This window comes from Periplaneta americana, chromosome 14 (assembly GCF_040183065.1).
Source record: "Periplaneta americana isolate PAMFEO1 chromosome 14, P.americana_PAMFEO1_priV1, whole genome shotgun sequence".
NCBI lineage: Eukaryota > Metazoa > Arthropoda > Insecta > Blattodea > Blattidae > Periplaneta > Periplaneta americana.
In genome coordinates, this window is record NC_091130.1 from 56,784,372 (window position 1) to 56,808,926 (window position 24,555).

The following is a 24,555-nucleotide window of genomic DNA, read 5'->3' on the forward strand; positions in this document are numbered from 1 at the left end:
CGTCTTGTGAGTCAAGATACTCCATCTCGTACATATGCTCGGGGAGTAATATTTGTCCTAAACGACTTTCAAGAGCGCAGAATCTTCAAGCTCTGCTTAATGCAACATGTGCATCGAGTTCTACTGGATGTCACCAAGTTTATGCTAAGCTACATTATGACGATCTTCATTTAAAGAAACATGAAGTGGGATGTGTGAAGTATGAACTACGAAGTCGGCTAGCAAATGAAATTCCTGAACCAAATAATCTATAAATACTAATTTATAAATGTTTAAAGAATTTTCTCTATGAGAAAATGTAGGGCCTCACTTTCAGACGAAAAAAAATATGAACACAGTTGCACTACAGTCTAGTACATATAGTCACGAAGTTCAATACGTAGGGAATATGAAACCAATGACAGTTGAACTTTAGTTGCTAGCCGCTAGGATTGCTACTATCGCTACTATTGTTCCTAGTACTCTCACTATTGGAGCATTGTATCGCGAGAAATGCAAAAAAAAAAATCACTTCAAGCTTCGTGACTGTATATACTAGACTGTAGTTGCACTATCTTGTTAATATTTATAACATACCAGTGGATAATATTCCATAATAGTCTACATATTTCTGTTTGAAATGTACGGTATTTCTTGTTTCGTATGATCGTAAGAACTACAATAAACGATTGTAAATATTTATTTTTATTGTAATAATGAATTATGTAGGCCTAATGATAGAAAATAAATTATTGAGTGACAGGCTAATAAATGTGAGTGTTACTTGTAAATATGGACATATGTGTTCTACATGAAACCCACTTACATTACTTTTTCAGTCCTATCCCTAAGGATTATATTAAACCTGTGTTTCTATTTACTGTTAGTAAGAGTGATAGGCAATATGAAGCAGTATGAATCTTTATGACAAGTATGAGCAAAAATGTTAGATAATCCTATATTTGTATAGAAATTGTTGCAGTCTCTTTGCGAGACGTAGCCCATTCAGTAAGCAGTAATAATCAGTGTCTCACTCTTCCGTCTTCTATTTTGTTGAATATAAAAAGATGCTTGAATATAGAAAGAGAACGATTGGAAGGCCCTCTGAGGACAAACTTGAGGAATGCGATTGAATTACTGACAGGACGCTGTACTCTTATAAAACAACACACGCACAGTATGGAAGCCAAAGTGGTAATCCAGATGTAGACTTTGTGAACTAGAAGTAAATATTTCTTGACATGTAATGTATTATTCTGTAGATTTCTAGAAGATATACGGTATGTACAGTAGTGGCAAAAAAAAAAACCGGACCGACCCTTGTAGCTTATTTCAGAGCCTTGTTCACTCCAGAGCTCGACAGACTGGTAACTAAGACTTTCGTGGTTCGAATCCTGCCTGGGAAGAAAACTTTTTTTTGTTCCTTATTCAAATTTATTCCCAATACTTTTCGATTGCAGCGATATTTTAATACTTAATTAACTTATTATTCCCAGAACATGAATTTTACCAGCAATTGAAAAGTATTGGGAATAAATCTGAATAAGGAATAAAAACAGTTTCCTTCCCAGGTAGGATTCGAACCTCGAAAGTCTTAGTTAGCCTACCAGCCTATCGTGCTCTGGAGTGAACAAGGCTCTGAAATTAGCTACAAGGGTCGGTCCGTTTTTTTTTTTTTTTTTTTTTTTGCCACTACTGTACATATTTTCATATAAGTTTAAAACGAGAAACACTACCAACAAGTTTTGTGTGTAAGCTTCTGATTATGGTAATTGAGGTCTATTTAATGATCCACTTACATCTTTGTCGTACTGGTATGCGGTGATGGTAATGATGGAGGTTCTTGTAGCGATGATGATTATTATGATGATGTGGCTAATAATGATGGTTATGAGCATAATGATGAGGATGACGACCCGAAAGAATTAAAAGGAATCAATGTACATAGGCGCATAAAAGAACTCTCTTTAAAAAACGGCAATCAGATGTAGAGTATCTGGCAATTAGATCGCGTCTTAAACCAAATTTCATTATATATTTTCTCTTTTTCTGATATGTATGTATAGGCCTATATGTATTTCTCTTTGTTAAAATTATTATGTTATTTCTTTTTTGTTTTATAATGTCGTACAAAAAATAGCGTATAATGTTATACAGTTATTGCATTGGTCAAATTTATGAAATGAGTGAACAGTAAAGTACAGTAAAAACTCGTTAATTCGAATCCTGATAAGCCGGATTTCGCTTAATTCGTACAGGCAAAAGAACGATGAGTTTGGCAAAATTAAAGAACGTTGTTTTAAGACTTACTTTTTTTACATTAGAACTATGGAATTACAATAATTACAATATTACACTTATAGTATTAAAAATTATATTGCATTGTATGTATTACTTTACTTTTACTGTGTAGTGTAGTGTATTGTATTTAAGCCTATGCCCTTTAAATGCACCATAATAAACGTATTTTGTTGCTATAAATGGAGTTTTAATATACGTTCTACTGTTGTTTTAGATTATTTTAATTAATCCGGACTTTAGTTAAACCGGTTAACATATCCTCCAATTATTCCGGATTAACGAAGTTTTACTGTATAACTTTATAATCTACAGTAGTATCATAACAATGGATACCGTACTCAATGGACAGAACAAAGGAACAGACTTCCAGAAAGAAGAATAAACAGTTTCTCTATTCCATACAGAAATTAGAAAGATAGTGCTGTAATAATATGCTTGATTTACAGATAAGAAAGATTTGAAATTCGTGCGAAATTGACAAAATAGGAGTTCGATAACTTGATTGGCACAAATTTGTATAATATTAAATGTATAATGTTCATGAATTAATTTTCTTTGCACGAATGGAAGCTATGGCCAATTCTAAAAGTAAATACTAAAACCACAGAACAAAATAAAAAAAAACTGGGGAATTGACCCCTCCCCCTCAATGTACAATAAAATTAGTCATGCACAACCGATTACGAAAAATAGAAATGATAAATTGCTACTGAACGCCTGGCGCTATAGACAGTATGCGAAGCGACGTCTTGCGAAGTGGTCCAATGTTCGGTTTATGGAATGTCCGAGTCTTTCTCGAGTGGACGGCTCTGGATCATGAAAAACAGATAATATTCACAATAAAGAATATCTATCTATCTATCTATCTATCTATCTATCTATCTATCTATCTATCTATCTATCTATCTATCTATCTATCTATCTATCTATTCTTAATTTCTCGCTTCGTCTCTGGTATGTACAAGCGTTTGCGTGAGTTGTGATATTCTCCAGTAATTTTTAGGAAGCATGTTTACCTGTTACATTAGTATTTACTCAGATATTAACGGTACAGTTTAAAATCTGATGATTTTTATTCAGATTCTGCGGTTTTTCGAAGTGATGTTAGCGGGTTTTGATTCCTCTGAGTTGGCAAAGCTGTCTCTCTACGGTTCTTCAACGAGTTATTTCTATATATCGATAATTCTCTTTCACTTCGACCCTTATCTCGCTCTACCTCGCTCTACCTAGTCTACATTCTGGATTGTCCACTTGGTATCGCTTGACTTGTTTATGCCGGCTTAATATTGATAAATTTTGCAAATTGTAGTAGTACGATGTCTGTTACTGACTTGGAAATCATTGTAGGAACTTATGAGGAATTTCTATTGGGCTATAAAATAATTGCAAAGGGAAATAATGTAAGTGTGATTAAACAGTTATGATTTTTTTGGTGTTGAAAAACTAACCTTAACCTGTAAATTGAAGTAAGGTTAAGAATGGCCCATTGTAAAATATGGTGATTCCGTGTAAAATACAATATATGCTGGTATTAATTGACAGTGCTGTTGTAATGAAAAATTAAGGGTTTATTCCCAAGCAAGACTGCACATGAAATATAAATTAAGCAGTCTTAGTACAGTTGAGTGCTGCCAGTGTATCTCGTTTTATCCTATGTTTCTGTTTTTACTCTCTAGAAATGTCGTCTAGTTCAAAGCTTTGCAGATCACTCTCATCGTGCAAGTGTACGGAGTGTGAGTGCAAAGGGAAGATACCTGGCTTCAGGTAGTGCAGATGAAACAATCACATTATATGACATGAAGAGTCGCAAAGAAACGGGGACCCTTGTTCAGCATCATGGTAAGATGCAATGAATCAATCGTTGTGTGAATTTAACATTCTTTAAAATTGTACTATTCTTATGTCCTGTATTCAGGCTAGTTTAACTGATACCGAAAGATAAATGTGAAGAGTATTGTTCAGTATTGTTGCAGAAAAGTAGTTAGCGTGTTTCATTAATTTAAATTTATTATTGATGGCCATTTTTTTAAATGAAAATGTTTCTATCTTCCGGAACATACCGACATAGCAATTTAACACAAATTATACACTCTTTTAGGTGCTTTCCAATGCACTTAAAATTATTTATTATTTTAATTAATATTTTATACAGGTACCGTAAACTGCTTGTCATTTTCACCAAATGGATCACATTTGCTTAGTGGTAGTGAAGACGGCAGTATTGCTGTATTTCGCACTGGAAGTTGGCAAGTAGAGAAGGTCTTTCCTAAAGCTCACAAAGGTGAAGGTAAGTAGGATATTTAAATTCATTTTCCAGGAAGGATATTCTCTAGTTAATAGGGTTCTTTAAAAGTCATTTGTAAATAGGTATAATAAAAGTAATAATTTGTAATAAATAGAATACACTTTATCCAGTTATTTCCAAGAAAAGGTTGTCTTCCTCCTACCATCGATTCTAGATTTTCACCCCCCCCCCCCATTCAAATCTCGTTCCTTGAGGTGAGGTAAGGTTAGATACAGTGATGGCGACCTTTCCTTGGCACCCACCTCCATTCCAGTCTCATTCCTTGAGGTGAAGTAAGGTTAGATACAATGATGGCGACCTTTTCTTGGAGATTGCACTTAGTCCACATTACATTAAGATTATTTAAAATCCTAGCAAATGCGCGACATTTTTCTGTCCTGTTGCCTTCAATCTCTTTATCTAATATATTTGAAGATGAAATAATTGCAGTTTCTTCTTTCTGAACTTACGATATGCATTACACTTGATATGCTTTGGAGGAGAGGGATCCACGTAAAAGAAATGAGGTGGTAGACCTAATAAGCAGGCCAAAATTAACAGATTTACAGAGAAATATCATTCTCTACTCAGATGGGCAATGACAATTATTATTTTAATGTAGTCCTATCTATAACTTACTAAATACAGTAATGCAATGAATTGTAAACACATTTTCGGTAATTCTTTACTATAGCGTTACTACGTTAAGGTGTAACTGTATTTACGTTCTTGGGTCTTATACGAGTCATAGATATCGTAAAGAAAAAAATGAGTACTGATGAAAATATCATACTTAAATTAAGGGTTGAAAGTGGGGGATGGTGGAGAGATGCAGGAGGAATCACTCTGTCGAGGTGGAAGTGGCAAGCGGCAGTGAGGGGCAGCACATACATCTCATTTCCTTATGTTTCCTTACTTATCAAAGAGAAAAAGCGAGTTTTCATAAAGTCGAATCAGTGACCAAATTTTTATGCATGGGTCTAACAGAGTTCATTAGAATGAAAGACTGAGCTGGAGTGCTAGGTATGTTAAGCTGCATGTGCACGATCAAAATGTTCTTCCAATTCTACACTTTACAAAAAAAAAGAAAAACTTGTCAAAGATTGATTACTATTGAAAAAGATTTCTCAAATACGGTTTCATAGTACTGACAGGGTAGATTGATTTAAATCAAAATGATTTTAATCAACTGTTTTTTTTTAATTTGTATTTTAAACATATAAAAATGTATTCTGTGAGATCAATGTTATGCCAATGGAACTTGTTAAATGTTTAAATAAATTAGAGACCATAGTCTGCTCATAGTCAGTTACAGATAACCTACTAACTGCTGGCAGTTTGAGCTTGTAACTGAACAAGCGAAGTTATCTCATGCAAATCTAGTTTTTCAGGTGAAGCTCCTTGTAAAGCAGATTTGAAAATTTCAAGGGAAAAATTGTTCCGGAGCCGAGTATCGATCCTGGGATCTCTGGTTGAACGTAACAGCGCTCTACCAACTGAGCTACCTAGGAACTCCACACTCCGTTCCATTTTTTCCCTTTTATATCCACACAACTTGGGTGGGCTGACGAAACACCAGAGACCCACATCGAGTGCACACAGCTCTGTGTGACTTGGAATTGTGGTTTTCTGTTCATGTACCTACAGTAACGTATATACTGTATTATGCAAACCTAGTTTTTTAGGTGGAGCTCCCCGTAAAGCAGATTTAAATAATTTCAAGGGAAAAATTGTTCTGGAGGTGGGAAAAATTGGAACAGTGTCATGTGGAGTTCCTGGATAGCTCAGTTGGTAGAGTGCTGGAACATTCAACCAGAGGTCCTAGGATCGATACCCGGCTCCGGAATAATTTTTCCCTTGAAATTATTCGAAGTTATCTCATGTTTGCTGTACTGAAATGTGTACAGTTTTATTTTTGTTTTGCTACAATGTCTAATGTAGGGAGGGAAAAAGATCCTATAAGGGGAGATTTTATAAAACTTTCGACAAACAGTAGCGTAGGTTGCAAAGCAAAATGTGAAATATATGGTTTAGAATGCAAGGTTTAGTAACAAGGATGAAATCTCATCTTCTGAAATGCAAGAAGATTCAGGAAGATAAAAATTAAGTTTTTTTTTTTATTATTCTGATAGCATAACAATAATTTTTTTTAATTTAGGCCTACTTGTTTTTCATGTTCAGTACTATTTCACCTTTCTCTTGATATTGCTCTCTTGAAGATGTTTTCCCATTATTTCATCTACCCTTTTTTTGTTGACCAATCTTGGCGTTCTGTGCAAGGAGTGTGTTACAATAGAACATTGCCTGCTTCAAGGACGTGTAACCCTCAACAGGATTTGCCTTTATGATTCCTGCAACTACAATGATGTCTTTCACATTCGAGTGTTTGTTGTTAATGATGGTGGGTGTAACAGGAAAACAAATCAGTTTGGGGACTGAATTAGCTGCATTTAGTGATTTAGATAGGAGATTGAAGAAGTCTGAAGTGATAAAAAATTATGGGTTTGTGCATTCAACACTCGCAACATTAATAATGAAATGCAAGGAAATAGAGAACAGTGTTGCAAGTGGTAAAATTAATCATAAATTTAAGCATTTTAAAACCTGCAGTAGCAGAAAATGTTGACATTACTACCTTGAAGTGGTTTAATGAAATGAGGACACGCAACATTCCTATAACAGGCCAATTATGTGTCAAAAAGTACTTATTTTGCCAATGTACTTGGTGATTCGAACTTGAAAGTGACCAACAGTTGACTATAACATTTTGAAGACGTATTGCTTTCATTGAAGTGGTAGCCAGAGAAGAAAATTCTAGTCCTCAAAAAAATTGTTTTCATTTTATTTCATTTATTTAATACTATACACTTGAGCTACATTAGGCATTGCAGCCCGAAAGAGCAGAAGCTCGTGCTTGGGCGCAGTTCAGATCAGTTATACAAAATATATCACAAAATTAAGAGAGTTCATTGAGCACAATAACATTAATAAGTGGTAAAATACATACAGCATGTAATAATAGGGTCTATATACAAATAGAAAATACAAAAGTACATGAATATTAGAGTATCAATTTTTAACTCAGTTAGCTTAAACAATTAAATAATTAATCTGATTTGTTTCTTAAATCTATGTGTGTTAAGTGTACTTAGCTCAGGGTAAGCTCTAATTAATGCATTATATATTTTAGGTCCAAAATTTCTGCTGTGTTTTAATGCAGCAGTTGTGTGACATTTGGGAGTATTTAGAAAGAAAGTGTAGTTTTGTCTCGTATGGTATTCATGTGGATCAAATTTAAGTTTATTGTGGTTTTTATGGAAGTAAATCAGCAATGTTTGTTTATAAATTTGTTTTAGATTTGATACACCAAATTCCTGAAAAATTAATTTTGTTGAGTAATCAAAAGGTTTATATATACAAATTTTGATAATTCTTTTTTGGAGCAAATTTAAAGGATGGAGAGTTGTTTTATCAAAGTTAGACTGTTAGGCTGAAGTAAAATGTATCTATCTGTGGAAATAGACATGAAAACATTCTTTTTATTTGAATGAAAACAATATTATACAGTGAAACCTGTTCAAAACGGAAGTGACATGGTCCTAATTTTTTTTCTGTTGTGGACAGGTTTCTGTGTTATTCAGGTGTGAAGTTGAAATGGAATATCTTATCATTTGTATAAATGAAAAACAAAATGGCATGCCGTAACATGTAGGAATTACAAAATATTCCGTTTAACACTACTGACATTAAATCAGTTTCCTGTCACTTATTTAATTGGTGAATGATCTTGATGAAAATCTCATTTCCTGTATAAATTGTATCGTAACTTACTCATTAAAAACTAAAGTTTATTAATTACACTAAATTTAATATCTAACACTATACTATACTGTATATCACAGCACATTATGTACTTAATTGGACTAGGAGCCTAGAAGCCTTGAATTCTGGATTATCTAATTTCTTTGTCAGTTCAAGGGTTTTCTTTGCAGAATAGGTCCAGAAATTTGCGTGATCTTTGAAAGGGAAAGAACAATCCACTACCACAACAGTTCATTTACTTCTATGTAACCAGTTGTTTTCTCTTTCCTTTTGTGTCACCATTATTGACCGCAAATCACTCACTCATGATACAGCCTTTATTTTTCAAGGTGTTAAGTTAGACCTGAGTTTTCCATTCATAAATTTCAACATTATTTTCCATACCCTTCGTTTCTCATTTTCCTTGATAACTTTTATTTCATCAATTAATGATACTGCAACATTTTTACGCAACTTTTTTTTATCACGAAATCATTAATACACTTTCGTTCTACCCAGCTACGACAGTATACAGGAGTGAAGCACTGAACATCTTTGAAGGGACTCGTCTGCCTAGTCAATAGGGTAATAAAATTTATGACCACCAGACCAACACACCCTCGCACCCTCAAAAATTTTACAAAGAAAACTTGTTTTTATCTTAGTGACCTACGTATTTCGTACATTCATTGAAAGCACATACTGTTTAAAAATATAGTTTACATTAAAGTAGTGTGTCCAAAATATTATTTCCATTTTGAACAGTAGCAGACAGTTTCTGTTTCCGCGTTGGACAGTTTCCGTTTTATTCAGGAAAAATTACACATAATACATATGAATTTTGCCGGGACCAATAAATTGTTCCGAAATAGACAGGATTCTGGATTATTCAGGTTCCGATTTGAACAGGTTTCACTGTAATATGAAAGTATACTTTTATGCAACAGATTACCAAGTTGTTCTATCAGTGATGACGGTATTTCTTTAGTTAGGGACATATTCATTGTTGGCATCAGGATTAAAAATACAGTGAACAAACTGTAGTAGACCTACTATTTTAGTACAATCATAAATATCTTTATTTCAGCTGTGACATGCATTAGCGTCCATCCCAGTGGTAAACTAGCACTTTCTGTGGGGACTGATGCAACATTACGAACCTGGAACCTTGTCAAAGGGCGTCAGGCTTATGCTACTAATTTGGGAAAGTAAGTAAACATGCATTTACGTATTTTGAATATAAATTCAGATCCTTCTGTTGGACATTTTACTTCTGTGTGAAACAAATAGTGAAATGCTTTGAATCTTTCAGTAGCTTTTAAACGTAATGAATTATTTGAACATTAGTGCAATATTTTAATAGTAAGACTGGTTTCTTTTCACACTAAACAATAATTTAGTTATGCAAGTTAACTTTATTACAAGGTGTAGTTAATACACTGTTACTTTGAGGTCATAAATTTTGAGGAAGGTGTAAAGAATCTGATTACAACACGTTACATTATAATCTGTGAAGAAAAACACAAGCATTCAGATATAATATTCAGGGTGTAATGAAAAATAGTGGGCAAAACTTCAGTTATGGATTCCTCATATGTATAGAAGAAAAAATGGTTACATCAACATGGGTCCGAAAATGCTTGGTTTCTGAGTACGGCTTGCAAGTATGATCACAGTGCACTCCAGTACATTTGTTTGTTGGAATTACAGGGTGCCCGTAAAGTCCCCATACATTTCCATGATACTGACCTACAGTGACACAATGAACATGATATTTGGATAGAGTAGGATCTAACAAGAACCCAGGCTAGTGGAGTTCCATATGTCCTCCTTCCTTCTCAACACACCGCTCCCATCACCTTATGGTTGCATGGAACACATGTAGTAACATAGCAAGTGTTATCAGCAGGCATTCGTCTCCCATTCACCGCTGTAGCTCATTAATATCAGACACCCTGGTTTTGTAAACTTCGCTCTTGATAAACCCCATGCGAAAAAATCGAGGGGTGTCAGGTTGGTGGGGAGTCCACATGCGATTTGAACCTCTTCTGATCCACCGGCCAGGAAAAACATCATTCAAGTACTCTCACACAGTGATTGCAAAGTGGAGTGGTGTCCCATCTTATTGGAAAACCACTGAGTCGAGTATACCATTTTGCTGCAACTGTGGCTCCAGGAACTGTGTTAGCATATCCAGGTAGCTTCCCCTGGTTATTGTCTGGTCGGCAAATATGAAAGGGCCGAAAATTCTGTCTTTCATGAGACCAAGTCACACATCGACTTTAAGAGAGTTCCTTTGCCACTCAGTGACTTCATTGGGTTACTCATATGTCCAGATCCGGCAATTGTGTTGGTTGACGATGCCGCACAGATGAAAAGTCGCTTCATCACTGAACAGGACATGAACAATCAGGTCCTCCTCGGCTGCAACTTGACGCATGGCTTGAAGCTCCGCATAGTTGTTATCTTCCAGCCTGTGAAGCACCTGGATATGGTAAACCTTCTTAAGAGTGTAATCCAGCACTTTCCACACTGTGGACTTTGTAATGTTCAGCTCCCGACTCAGCCTGCGGGTGGATGTCTTTGGACTTCTGGCGATGCTATCCCTTATCCTCTGTACCCGTTGTGGACTGACCACAGGTCATCCACTGTGCTGCTCATCGCCTACAGACCCCGTATACCTGAATTTGTTCACAATCTGCTGAACAGTAAGGCCCGGTTTCTTCAACCTTTGTTAAAATGCACCTAACATAGTGTTAATTAACTGTAAGTTAAAAGTATGAATTGCTGTTAAAAATATTGCGTTTCTTCGACTTTACATTTCACATTTTAACATTCTGTTTGTTAACTCTCTGTTAGGACCAGAGATTCTAGAGTTTAACCATAACCTATAACCAAGTATAGGCTCACTCCTGTTTTCTGAACTCTGATAATTGTGATTCTCGCTTGTTTCCGTTGTTTGATTCAGAGAGAATATAAGTCTTTCTATTCTCTCAGGTTTGATTTCTGCTTCTTTCCTCGTCTGTATCACAACAGTGTGGAGCGGCGTATTGGTATTGCTGTTATGAAATGGAAAATACTGGAACAAAAAGAAATCTTGGGACTAATTTCTCTTCGTTCGAAAGAAACCTTCTGCTGGAAATTATTTCACAGTATAAACCAATTAATGAGAATTAACAAACAAATGAATCTAAGTTGAAAGCGAAAAGTGAGGCTTGGCAGAAAATAGCCTATACCTTTGTATGAACTTCTGGTCTGTCAAATCACAGAAATCATCCGCTCTCTTTATGTATTCATGGATATCATTTTCTAAATAATCCAGATATATAAGTTCAGCATCTAACGCACCAGCCATATTGGATACTTCTATGCTAACAAAGAGTTAAATGATTTAATTGCATGAAATTGGGCAGTTAAATTAACATAGGTTTTAACAGCCTGTTAGTACTAACAGTAGTTGAAGAAATGCTTCAACTGTTAAGTTTACAGTTAAAATGGAATAACACACTGTTATAATTTAACAAAGGTTGAAGAAACTGGGCCTAAGTCTCGTAAGCACTTCTTTGTGATACTTTCTCTGAAATAGCCTCAGGGAGTCAGCATAGCTTTTGCCACGTAAATGGCATTCCACCACAGTGACTCATTCAGCAATGGTAAACATTTGGACATGTCTTTACTGTATCTACAACAGAAATGATCCAAACTTATGCTTTTTGTGAAATGTATAGGGACTTTATGGGCACCTTGTATTTAGATGCATTCTGTTTACATTTTCTTATATGAACTGTTCAGAGTGTCCACCTCCTGTCTGAATACACGCCGCAGCTCGTCTCATTGAGATCCACACATGCTCCCAAACTCCCGGCATAGTTTTAATTGTCTGACAGCCTTGCAGAAACTGCTGATGAAATGTTCTTTCATTGTCCACAGGAATCGAACACACAAACGACTGTAAGTGTCCCCACAGAAATAACTGCAATGGGTTGAGTTCTGGTGAGCATGGAGGCCAAGCATATTTGTATCTCATGGCTTGTGCTCAGGCAGGAAGTCGAAAAATTTTGAACAGTTCAGCTAAAGAAATGTAAACACTGCATCATAATAATTCCAGCAAGCAAACGTAAAGTGCACTATGATCATACTTGCATATGAGGAATTCATACCTGAAGTTTTGCTTACTTCTTACGTTGCACCCTGTATAAACAATTTTTCAGCTAATGAAGTTTTAATTTGTTTGAGGAATCGCACTGGTAATGGTCGAGGTATCACCAGTTTACTATGGTCACCAGATGGCAGCTACTATGTCATTGCTATAGGTACAGAGGTGAATGTGTATGACGTGGCTACAGCAGGTGTTATCCACACATTCCAGCTGAAGAAAAAAATTACTTGTGCTTGTTTCAGCCAGGTACATCATTAACATAATTTATTGGTAGTTTTTAATCTTCGTCCTTCCTACAGTAATCTTATTTATAAGATATTTGTAGTGAATTTAATGTGTAGACTGTTATCTGTAGTGCTCTAAAATGTTTAGCAAGTACAAACAGAAATGCTTAATTTAAATTCAGATTGCAAGAGGCAAGAATGCTCGACAATGCTATACAGCATTACTGAAGCTTGTGGTAGAGCGACTTCACCATATCGTACTGTGACTAGGTGGGTGCATGCATTTCATAACGGGAGGGAAGATGTTCATTAAAATCGTGGAGCTGGCAGACAGTAATCGGCAAGTGAATGCTGTAAGAGTGCTGCTGGAGAACACTGTTGTCGATTATTATTTTGACGGAATCCTTCTTGCTCTTTTTTTTGTGTGTGTGTGTGTGTGAATATTTATCTAAGAGGCCTCCTCTAACAGGTGAAGCTGTACAAATTTATTTTTTTTAGATCTGACACACTCCATCAACTCAGAGCAGAAGAACTGTTAAGGGAAGTGGGAGAAGCACTGCAGAAACAAAGTTTGCTGGGGCTAGAGTTTTCTAGGGTTATCTGGTTTTCAGAATGTCAATAAGTCGTGCCTTGAAGTGTGATGTTTATTGAAAGAAAAAAGCACGTAATTTGGGAGAACCCCATGAGCACACCATGCCATATTATTGTCTTAGTTTTGTACAGATCTAAAAACACTCACACTTTGTTAATTAGCAGTTTATTTTATTGTAATGTTGTTACTTGGGATTTAGATTTTAAAAGAATGAAAATGATTTTGTGCTGCTAAATTATCCAATAAAAAAGCATTAGCTAGCAAAATTTAATGTATCTTAATTGTTTCAAAAATGGATTACAACTATGTTTCCAATTTAAGGTAACTTGGACCTCAGTTATCATGATATCTGTGGAACATTTGTTCCTTTCATCTCTCCACTTACTTTTCATAACAGAACTTACCCCTTTCTACATAGTCTAGGCATTTGAACCTGGAATACACAGTCAATAGGATACCAAAGTAGCATGTGTAAAACTTCACTTAAATTAACTTCGGTAAAGAAAATTTATCCATTTTGTATTTACTCCTTTATTGTGTTGAAAATTTCCTATTTCAATTGTATCTTTCTTCAATTTTAAGAAATCCTCATAAATACGTCTTTATTGAAATCTGAAGAAATGTCTGTGAATTTCAAACAGTCTACCATCTATTCAAATTTTTAAAATTCAACAGATGTTAAATTTAATGGATTCGGATGTTTTAAAACATTGTTCTTGGTGTAGTTACAGTATATGATTTTTCTAAGTAAGGTACAGCACTGCTGTAAAAATCCATTTTTCACTAGTCAATAAATATGGGATTTTGGACATCATGTATGAAATCAATATGGGACAGGCTTTTACAGTCTCAAATATGGAATGTCCCATAAAATACGGGACACCTGGCAACTCTGCTGATACACAGTAGACAAGGTTAGGACAATCATACTCAAGAAATCCTCTACTTGAGTGTCTGCTGTTGCTGCTTAGACGCTGCATAATATTGATGAGTTCAGTCTTTGTTTTTCAATCTTTTCCATTAACACAGCACTTTGACGTGGAAAAAGAAAATGAAAGTACAAAAAACTAAACCATTCAGAACTTTAAAAGTATATTATACTGGAAACAATGTGCTGCAGTCCATATGCTGATATGCGATATCTTATTGCCTACAAGACTAACCAGAACAACCCCTCTTGAGATGATACACCTTCTAATGACCTGATCTAAAGACATGGTGCATCTATATGGAAAATGTCAGATCTAAAAAATACATCCGTAGATCACTTTACCATACTAAGAAATCACCCTTTTATACAGATATCTGTATTGAATCAAGGATGAAGTAGATTAATGAAGTTTTCTTTTCATTAACCATTTACTGCTTCAGACATACCGGGTACATACAACTGCAATTGAAGGGTTCAGAGCCATAGTGGGCCAAGCGCCATATATTAAAAACTGAGAAAATGAGGGTTAAAATTAAGTGATTACCATAATTCAAGGAAATATATGGCAAGTAATATAAAGTATGCACATTAAAATTAAATGATATGTCAGTCTTCATTAAACTATGGTATTCACTTAACTTTAACCCTTGTTTTCTCCGTTTTTAATAAATGGTGCTTGGCCCACTATGGTTCTGAACCCTTCAATTAACGAAATACTGGTATGTGTTAAATTTTAATTGACATTTTATGAACAGACTTTATAACTAACATGGTCGTTTTGCATTATTGAAATGTTCACAACAATTGACAATTTTATTTATCTATATTACTGGTTGTGTGATTGCAGGGTACTGAACTTGTAATTGGAGATGAAGGTGGAGGTCTCTCATTTCACAGCATCCCTAAGAAAAAGCAGTTGAGAGTTATTGAAGCACATGAAAACAGAGTCAAGTGTGTAACCTGCAGTAACATAGGTGAAGAAAAGTTTCTGATTTCAGCTTCCAGTGGTGGAGAAATCAAACTTTGGCATTATGAGGTGATTATCATTATTCATTGATATAATATTAGATATAAAGTGTTATCATTGTAAAGTGTGATACAAGGATGTAGATCCTTGATTGTAAACTGCTATCCTATGTCTGCAATAGTATATTATGTTACAAAGTTAATCATTCTATTTTACAAATATATGGAACACAAACCATTAATTTAAAAAAAAGAATAAGTTTTAACTTCTTTAGTCGAAGCCAATTACTGCGCAGGAAGAACAACTCTAACTAGCATTTACAAACCTATGGAATACAAAACGTTGATTAAAAAGAATGAGTAAAAGGAAGTAGAAGCTTTGAAATTTTCAGATTGTGATTGAAAGAACAGGTAAGTGTTGACTGCGTCTGTTTGCGCTACTGTTCTTTATACAGAGTGTTTCATAATATATATTTTCATAGTTTTCAGCCCAAGGACAGGTCTTTCACTGCAAACCCAACATTCTCCGATCTTTCATATTTTCTGCCTTCCTCTTAGTTTCCGCGTATGACCCATATATCTTAATGTCATTTATCATCTCATAGCTTCTTCTTTCCTTTATTATACCGTCAAAAGCCACCTGAAATCTCTCAAAACCAGTTTCAACTAGTAAAAACTGGTTTAAGTAAATAAAAGCAAAAAGTGTATATGCAAGGCATACCAAAAGCCTGAACAAACCAAACCTAACCTGTCACTGATTCTAGACCTTACGAAAACTCGCTTTCTGAAGCCTAAATAAACGTGTGTACATTGTGTGTGTGTGCGTGCGTTCGTACACGCTTTTTTAACTAATTTGTGAATGCCTTGTATACCAGTTACGAATTACTGGTATTTATGAAATGAGTAGTGCGATAAATGATATTGATTCACAATTAAATAAGCACTTAACACTAAAATCTGATTACTGTTGATACTTTTTTCAAAATAAATTCTCTATTTTTCTTTGCTTGACTGCTTTTATTCCTCAGTGTTTGAATTTGTTTTCTATTTTATACAATGAGTGAAAAGTTCTATCACTACCATCATCACCTGATACATTCTTGTTTAGTAGTTTCGATTTCTTACGATAGTTGATCTATTAACGGTTAGAACCAAAATTCGTAGATTCTTCACTAATGTTACATAAATGTTGAAGCAGTTACATTGACCAAAACTCAAAACTTGTGTAAATTGCTGTATAAGCAGAATAAAAAAATTACGATGTCAGCATAGGAAATCTGAAGGAATTAAAAAAAATAATAATATAAATGGCGGGACTGTAAATTGAAATTTGTCCATAGCTATGGAGTAATGGTTAGCCTTCTTGGCTGTGAAACGAGCGGGTCCAGGTTCAAATCTTGTTCAGGACAAGTTACCTGGTTGGAGGTTTTTCTTCAGCCACTCGAAGCAGAATTGCTGGGTAACTTTCAGCATTGGATCTCAGACTCATTTCGCCTTCATTAGTATCTTTCCATTAATCATATTACTAGTTTACAGGTGGACTAGGAAGACCTGGCAGATGTGGTTCCAGGATCTGTCTATAGGCGGCATCTTTCTGTGGGAGCTGCACATATCCAGCACAGCTGCAGAGGCTTTAATAAGCAGACTGCTGTTGACTGGGGGAATGTAGCTCCCTTGGATAGATGGCGCCTTGGTGAGTCGCGAAATCGATGGCGACATGTTCTTCTGGTTAGGGATGCAGCAGATTCTGGCACATGAATTGCAAACAGATCCCATCGATCTGAGGAGGCTGCAGAATAACATCGCAGGTCTCCACTCAGAACTGGATGCTGTGGCTGAATTGATATGATGACAGCATGCAGTGAATCATGCCCTTGAAAGAAGCGATCCTAAGGACTTCAGTAATGATTTCAACATAAGGAGGTTGCACAACAAGCCTAAGATTGTGGTGTTTGCCTGCAGGCCCTCCTCCGAAAGAAAAAAAAAAGTGGAGTTTGACTATATGACTAATATATTTAACTTACAATATTTACTTTTTTTTTTTTTTTTTTACAGGATGGTGACTTGAGGGAGCTATGCAAAACTGATAGTGATTGTCGCATCACATGTTTGGTTGTGCTGTTACACACAAAATCTATGGAGAACCAACCAAAAATAAAGAAAGAAAAAGAAGTAGTGCTATCTGATATTGATAGAACTGCCACAAGTGAGAAGAAATCAAAGTCAAAAAGAAAGAATAGCGAAATGAGTCCAGAATCATCAAAAGTTTCGAGAAACTCTTTGAGTTTGGATGTTGTGTGTACTAGAGGACAGAAGTGGATAGTTGAAGAATTGTAGGAACACATTCAAAGAGGCGATGAAAGTTGTGAGCTGCTTGGTGAAATGTTACTCACTGTCAGTGAAGTGTGATCTATAGCAATTTAATGTCTGTTTAATATGAAGTATTCAGGTTATTAGTATTGTGAATTAGTAATTTTGAAACAACTGATTTTAATATAAGCATATACAGTTCACATCTACGTAGGCTATAAAGTAATATAAAATAAATTTTGATTTGCCTCTTAGATTCAAAATAAGTACAGACATTTCTATTATAAATTTTGCATTTTCACAAAACACTCACAAAAAATATACCTAGAAAGTTATTCATGTTTTACTTCTCATGTTATTATGATTAAAAAAAAAGTTTTAATATACTGAGTGATCCAGTCGGGAATCTACCACCACACAACAGTGGAACTCATGGTAGCAGACCAAGACAAGGTTGTTCTGTACAGTACATGCACAGATCAACAGCTGCAGCCAAATCTCCATACAACACCCGATGTAATGATAAACCCTGCTGCAACAATAAATTTTTATTGGTCCTGGTGTATTTCCTAGATTTTAAATATGTCTTGTCCAGTTGTCTACCGCGCAACGATGATCAAATTTTGGAGGAGTCCCAATGAAATGATAAAAACATAGGCTAATGTGAGGTAATCTATGACGAATTCTCGGCCTCATCTCTCCAAATAGTCGACTGGTTGGCAAGTTGGTATAGCGCTGGCCTTCTATGCCCACGGTTGCGGGTTCGATCCCGGGCCAGGTCGATGGCATTTAAGTGTGCTTAAATGCGACAGGCTCATGTCAGTAGATTTCCTGGCATGTAAAAGAACTCCTGCGGGACAAAATTCCGGCACATCCGGCGACGCTTATATAACCTCTGCAGTTGCGAGCGTCGTTAAATAAAACATAACATTCTCTCCAAATATCATCTCGCTATCACCAATTCCATCGATGCTAAATAACCTCGTCGTTAAATAACCAAGTAAAAAAAAACCTCAATGCAAAGATAACCCTGAGATAACAACACAATTTTTCTAGTCCCCAGAAAATTGTTGTATCGAGCTTCAACTATATTCAGCCGAACATGTGCTTTCATATGGTCGAGCCAAATGTGTTTCTAGCTGTGTGTGTGTGTGTGTGTGTGTGTGTGCGTGCGTGCGTGCGTGCGTGCGTGCGTGCGTATGTGTTAATGGAGTCAGCTTTTTATGTTTGGAGACAGTTCATTTCCCGACATTAAGGTTCCACCATATACATCCTGATGAATAAATATCGAAAGACAGAAAGTGTGAAAGATAAAAAAACCTAAACAAGAACAAAGAATACTTACTGAAAAGATTTAACATAACATTGGCTTTTGACTGCAAAATTCCCCTACCAAATTTTTTCTGCATGTCTTACAACAAATGGGTGTCCTATATGGTTCTGTACAAAGGGCTACAAAGTTATTAAAGTTAAAGTCAAAAGTCATTCCCAACACTGGCCCTGCAGACCTGCAGGGTGGTGGGGGAGTAAAGCTTCCATCTGTACAGACAAACCACTAGATGGCATTAGAGGTATCAATCATGTGTGTCTGCCTTCTTCTTCTTCTTCTTCTTCTTCTTCTTCTTCTTCTTCTTCTTGTGTGGCTGTACAGTCCGTTATGAACCTCAGCCTCAAATATTTTCTTCCATTTAACTCGCTCCTGTACCAGCACCTCTTGTGATGGCGAACATTCTACGCATTCAGCAGGCTAAATAAAACATCAGAGTAGTTTGACGAACTTTATTGACTTTCACATTCACAATAAATGTTCAAAGTGACAATCGCCAACTTCGTTACATAGCATACAATGACGAACACTGTAAAGATGCACTCAGTAAGCTCATTTACTGTTTCTACCGGTGTTGCAAACATAGTAGCCTTTACATACCCCCATAGGAAAAAGTCGGGAGGGATGAGGTCAGGGGAGCACGCAGGCCAAGGGACTGGGCAGACCCTGCCTGAAGATATCTGTGAGATATGGGTGGGTCATGCAATCGAAGTGTGATGGAGCACCATCCTGCTAGTACCACATACTAGCCTACAGAATGTGTAGAAAGTTCACTGTCACAAGAACAGGAGAAGCAATATCTCACAGTGCTGTAGGTACTAAAGTAGCGTCGCTGTTATTTCCGGCGTGACTCCTCCTCTTTGCTTACGCCTTAGGAAGTGAAGGCTCTATAAAGTCTAGGTAGGTAGTATCGTTCGCCTTTTTGTTCTTTCGTTGCCGAGCTACCAGACGAGGAATCTAATTGTCGCACAATTAAACATTATCATGTCGCAGCTCCTATGATAATAAATCAAACTCACTGTAATTGAGCAAATAAATGAGTGGCAAATAAGGCCCTCACTTGCTTTCTGCGAAAGCCAACGAGAGAAGAAAAATGAGGGGCGATTATATTAAGTATTTATCGAGCTTTAGAAAGTGCATGACGTCATCAGCAGCAAATGACAAGACGCATACGTTTAAATTTAGCCAACCTGCAACGTGATTGGCTGCTAGAAATAAGAGCAACGGGACTATACAATTCTCACTTCCGGTCATGGATTCATTGGTAAAAAATCTTCATATCACCCTCTATATCCCCCCAGAATTTTGAAAAAGTCATTTAATCACACCCTGTATATCACATAGCATTCGATTGTCGATTGGATCACTCAGTATTTTGTACTTCTTTCTGGTAAAAAGTAAAGGATTTTTTTGTATTTATTTAAAATCACTTTAAAAGTGGTAACGCAATTTGAATTATAAATTAAGGTAAATATAATATAATATAAATGAAGTTTAATTTATACAGTACAGATTTATACGAACACCTTGAATTCAAAAATTAACTGACTACAGTTAATACTATTGTATTTATAATAAGCTAAATTAAGATATGCATAAGGATCTTGATTTCAATTTAAATGTGTTCATAAAGCTCAGTATTTTCTAAGATTTTAATTATTTTATGTGAGAGTGACGAATTATTAAGGATTTCTTGATGTTCTATTGCCTCATCTTTGGTAGCGATTTCAGTTAGGAACAATATTCTAATCTGCATGTAATTCAGTTCAAACTGTTATTTTTTTTCTGATGGTGGATACTTGCCTTTTCGTCATTCACCCATATGAAGTCAGTTGTGTACACGGAGAAGGCTGGTCTACTCTACACCCATGATGAAATGAGATGAAGATGATTAGTTGAGATGCCACAAGGAGCCGGAGCTCCCAGAGAAAACCCCAGTGTTACCTGGACCACAGGCTTACCCAACACAAGTCATAAATAGGGGTTACATCAGGGATTAAACCTGAGTCCACTAAACTGCCATTGCAGCTCAAAGTGAAATTCTACAGTTACATTTAGTGCATTATGGAGGACCTTTTATTAAAGGGTGTAATGTGGTAAAGGAATTTGTTGCTCCTTGTAGAAGTCTTAAAGGTATGTTGTTAAATTTCTTATTAGCTTACAAGATAATGAATATACAATGTATAAATGTATGTATGTATGTTCAGTCAGCAGTCCAAAGACTGGTTGGAATCTCAAAAGTGATACCAATAACCTATCACTCATGAGGCAATTTTAGCCAGGAGATAATGGAGTAGGGTGGCCACTTCCTTCCCCCCCTCTATTATATACAACACTGACTAGTAACATACGAGTAGTTCAGTAATCAGCAATAATAAAATTGTTCTTCCTCTGTTACACATCATCAAGTGAAATGCACTGCCTAATATTAGGTATATCAGTCATAACCTCAATCAGAGGTTATATTTATATATGCACAACATTTACATCCATGTAAACACTTGTCACAGCTTGTCTAATGAAATTGGAGTTTGTTTAAATAAACTTGAATTTCAGAGTATCTCTTCTGATTCACTTCATGAAAAAAAATTGAGAAAAGAGCTTAGGAAGCAAGCATTTCAATCTTGGTTCTCTTTAAATCAGAAAGGGAAAGGTGTTATCTTCTGTAAGGAGTTCTCTCCCACCAATAAATGGATCCGACAACCTGATTGCCTCACTAGCAGTGAATAAAGACTAGCTCTTAAAATGACAGCTAATGTTTGTCCGCGACGTGCTATACTAGGAAGGTCCCGAGACAGAAACCACTGTCATCGTTGTGTCAGTGAGATTGAAACTCTTGGCCATGTTTTGGGTGCTTGTTTTTTGAGCGAGACACTGCAGAACTCTAGACATCACAGAATCAGATCCATGATTGCTGAAGCCTTGAAGAAAGGTCTCACTGTATACGAAGAAGTTCAAGGCTTCTCTCAAGAGGGATCCTGTCGGCGAATTGACATGCTTGCCATTCCACCAGACTCTGCATCCGCTTACATTATCAACCTAACAGTCAGGTTCGAGGCACAGGAACAACCCCCTGAAGTCCATGTACATGAATGCAGAATTTATGAGCACAGGTCCCCATTTGGAGAAATATCACCTCACCTTCATTGAAGTTGTAGGGCTAATTGTTAGAGCTAGGGGTACAATACCTCGCCTCTTTGTCAGTTTCTGAAAGAAGTTCCAGTTGAACAGTGACTTCATTTGTGATGTTTCCTTGCTGCTTGCCATTTTAAAATAACAACTGTACTTTGTTTCCAAACAAGGAAGAACTTTCTTTTGTGATCTTTCCTGTTCTCTTTTGTAATTTCATTTTTTCTTTTTACTCTGTGTGTTAGTTATGATTTGTCTAATACTGGAAAAGCTGAAAGAGTGTCTTTCTGAATAAATAGTAGATACTTGATGTTTGAATAAAAAGTTCTTGTTGTTAAAAATAACTCCTAGGAATAAAATTTGATCCTCAGCATTCTATGAGATTTGTGCTAAACGAAATGGTTATGGAGCAAGTTTCCAAGTATACCAGTTTCTCTTATTCCATCGTTGCACATTTTTATTAGCATAGTATTATCATCTCGCTAACTCTCACAAAGGAAACTTTCAAAACATAAGATAAAACCCCTATTAAAAAGAATTACACTGGTAGGTACTTTAAAGGAAAGATTAAATACGAAAAATTAGTTATCAACATAAAATGTGAACCAAAAACCAACTTTCAGAAATAGATCACAACTGACTTTGAGTAGTCTTTTGTTAGAATATTTGGACACACGTGTTTGATACAACTTTCCATGATCATTTACTTTTCCTCATCTGCTAGACACCAAATATAGTCTGCTACAGGAGGAAAGGTCAGTATTCTGGGAAATAATAATAGCAATCATAAAAAAAATTCTATCTTTGATCTTCTGGATCATACTGAATTTCTGTTGGCAAAGGGATTGAAGAATATCTCACGAGTGTTCATTGATAGTATAACATATAGTTGGTAATGAACACTGACCTAGTTAAATTGTGACATAAGTGTAGTGTAAGGTGTGATGCAACTGGCTTGCCTTTACTAGTGATAAGTATAAAGGTTACTCAAGTACTAATTGAATGGAATATTTCACACTTAATTGTAAATTTATTTCATTGTGTTTTAGAGTTTTATACTGGCATCTACATTTTCGTAAACCAATTTTTCTTTGGAGTATGTATGCTTACAAACATTTTTTTTTCAGTAGCTTTGAAATATATAGGGTGATTAAATAAAGAACAACTTACCATGCTTAGAGATAAGCCAATGAATGTCGCGTTATTTAATCTGCTTTTGTGGCTCTGTTAACTATTTGAAATGAGAGTAAAAGCATCGTTATTACTATTGAAATATAATATTTGGAAAGACCTTTGAAAAAGTTGAGTTTTCTAACATTTTTTACTACTACTGACAGTTTTATTCAACCTGGCCTTTAGTAATTCAGTGTCAACAGAAGGCTCTTCACTGTCCTATATTCTGTATGGTGAACTAATTTTTCAACATATTTTGCTTAAGATTTGTATTTATTTTTCGTAAAAGTCACAAAGAAAGATAAATAAACTGAAAATATCTGCAGGCATAAGTGTATGTTTTTATAGAAAAACATGTAATAGTAAATTTCATGGTTATTCACTTTTAGATTATATTTTGTTGCTCTCATTTCTCTTTCACCACTTTTTTTGTTAACACTTAGATTAACCTTCTTTTGTTATTTTGATGAAGAAAATAATGGCTTTGTTATGGAAACAAGACTCATTTCACAAGAAAACATGGCAACATTAAAAATAAGGGCGAAATTACGTGTATAATAATATTAAGTCATAGTAATAAATTTGATTAGATTTATAGTATTATTTTTGTTTCTGTAACCTTTGAGTCAGAATTGCATTCCAACACTTGATTTTAAAATCCACTAATTTAGCATTAATCTTTTAGAGGCGATAATTGTACGAGTATAATCATCTAAGCAGTGGTATTCAATCTTGTTTGCTATCATAGCCCCAAAATACATTTTTTTTTTTTTTTTACCTTCAGACCTCCAAACTGCATTGAAGTTATATAAAAAATAAGAAGAAACTTTGATGTTGAATGCACAATAGCATTATTATTATTATTATTATTATTATTATTATTATTATTATTATTATTATAGCACATAAAGTAGTTACTGAAGCAAGGAAAAACAAGAGTTTATATTCTAAAAAAAAAAAGAATGTAAACTGCATTGATTGTCAACAAGTACAGAGCGTTCGCCTACGGGTGAGGCCAGGAAAGCGACATGTACTAATACGCCGCTTTGTACGCACAGTTGTTGAGACACGCACAACAATCAAGGACATCAAGGTCGACAAGTTATCAGTTGTGAGCCAGATGTTGCAGTATTTAACACGTACAGTGCAGTTTCTTGACACAGTTTCTTAAATATTCAGCGTGTGTGTAAAATTTGTTAACAATGCAAAACACAAAATTCACGCTTGGACAGAGAGTTTTTATGTATGATGCATATGTGAAAACAGAGTCATGTAGAGAGGTGCAATTTGAAGTGAAATATTCGGGTGCTCCAATTTAGGGTAGAGAAACTGTTAGACGTCCTGTTAACAAATTAAGGACAACAGGGTCGATAAATGCT

General features: G+C 35.5%; 1 protein-coding gene across 1 annotated transcript; it reads left to right on the top strand.

Moving 5' to 3' along the window:
• The first annotated feature begins 3,497 nt into the window (after window positions 1-3,497).
• On the top strand, window positions 3,498-17,853 carry LOC138713316 (p21-activated protein kinase-interacting protein 1-like). The gene is made up of 7 exons (XM_069845301.1): window positions 3,498-3,680; window positions 3,957-4,119; window positions 4,433-4,567; window positions 9,453-9,573; window positions 12,602-12,770; window positions 15,119-15,307; window positions 17,293-17,853. The coding sequence occupies exons 1-7, from the start codon at window positions 3,597-3,599 to the stop codon at window positions 17,572-17,574; spliced, it is 1,143 nt and encodes a 380-aa protein (XP_069701402.1). The 5' UTR covers window positions 3,498-3,596; the 3' UTR covers window positions 17,575-17,853.
• The last annotated feature ends 6,702 nt before the right edge of the window (window positions 17,854-24,555 follow it).

Bases quoted from the DNA above. Each gene is read 5' to 3' on its own strand.
- LOC138713316 (XM_069845301.1), top strand. From the start codon at position 3,597: ATGTCTGTTACTGACTTGGAAATCATTGTAGGAACTTATGAGGAATTT. The intron at 4,568-9,452 runs GTAAGTAGGATA...TCTTTATTTCAG, and splicing joins TAAAGCTCACAAAGGTGAAG to CTGTGACATGCATTAGCGTC. The intron at 12,771-15,118 runs GTACATCATTAA...GTGTGATTGCAG, and splicing joins CTTGTGCTTGTTTCAGCCAG to GGTACTGAACTTGTAATTGG.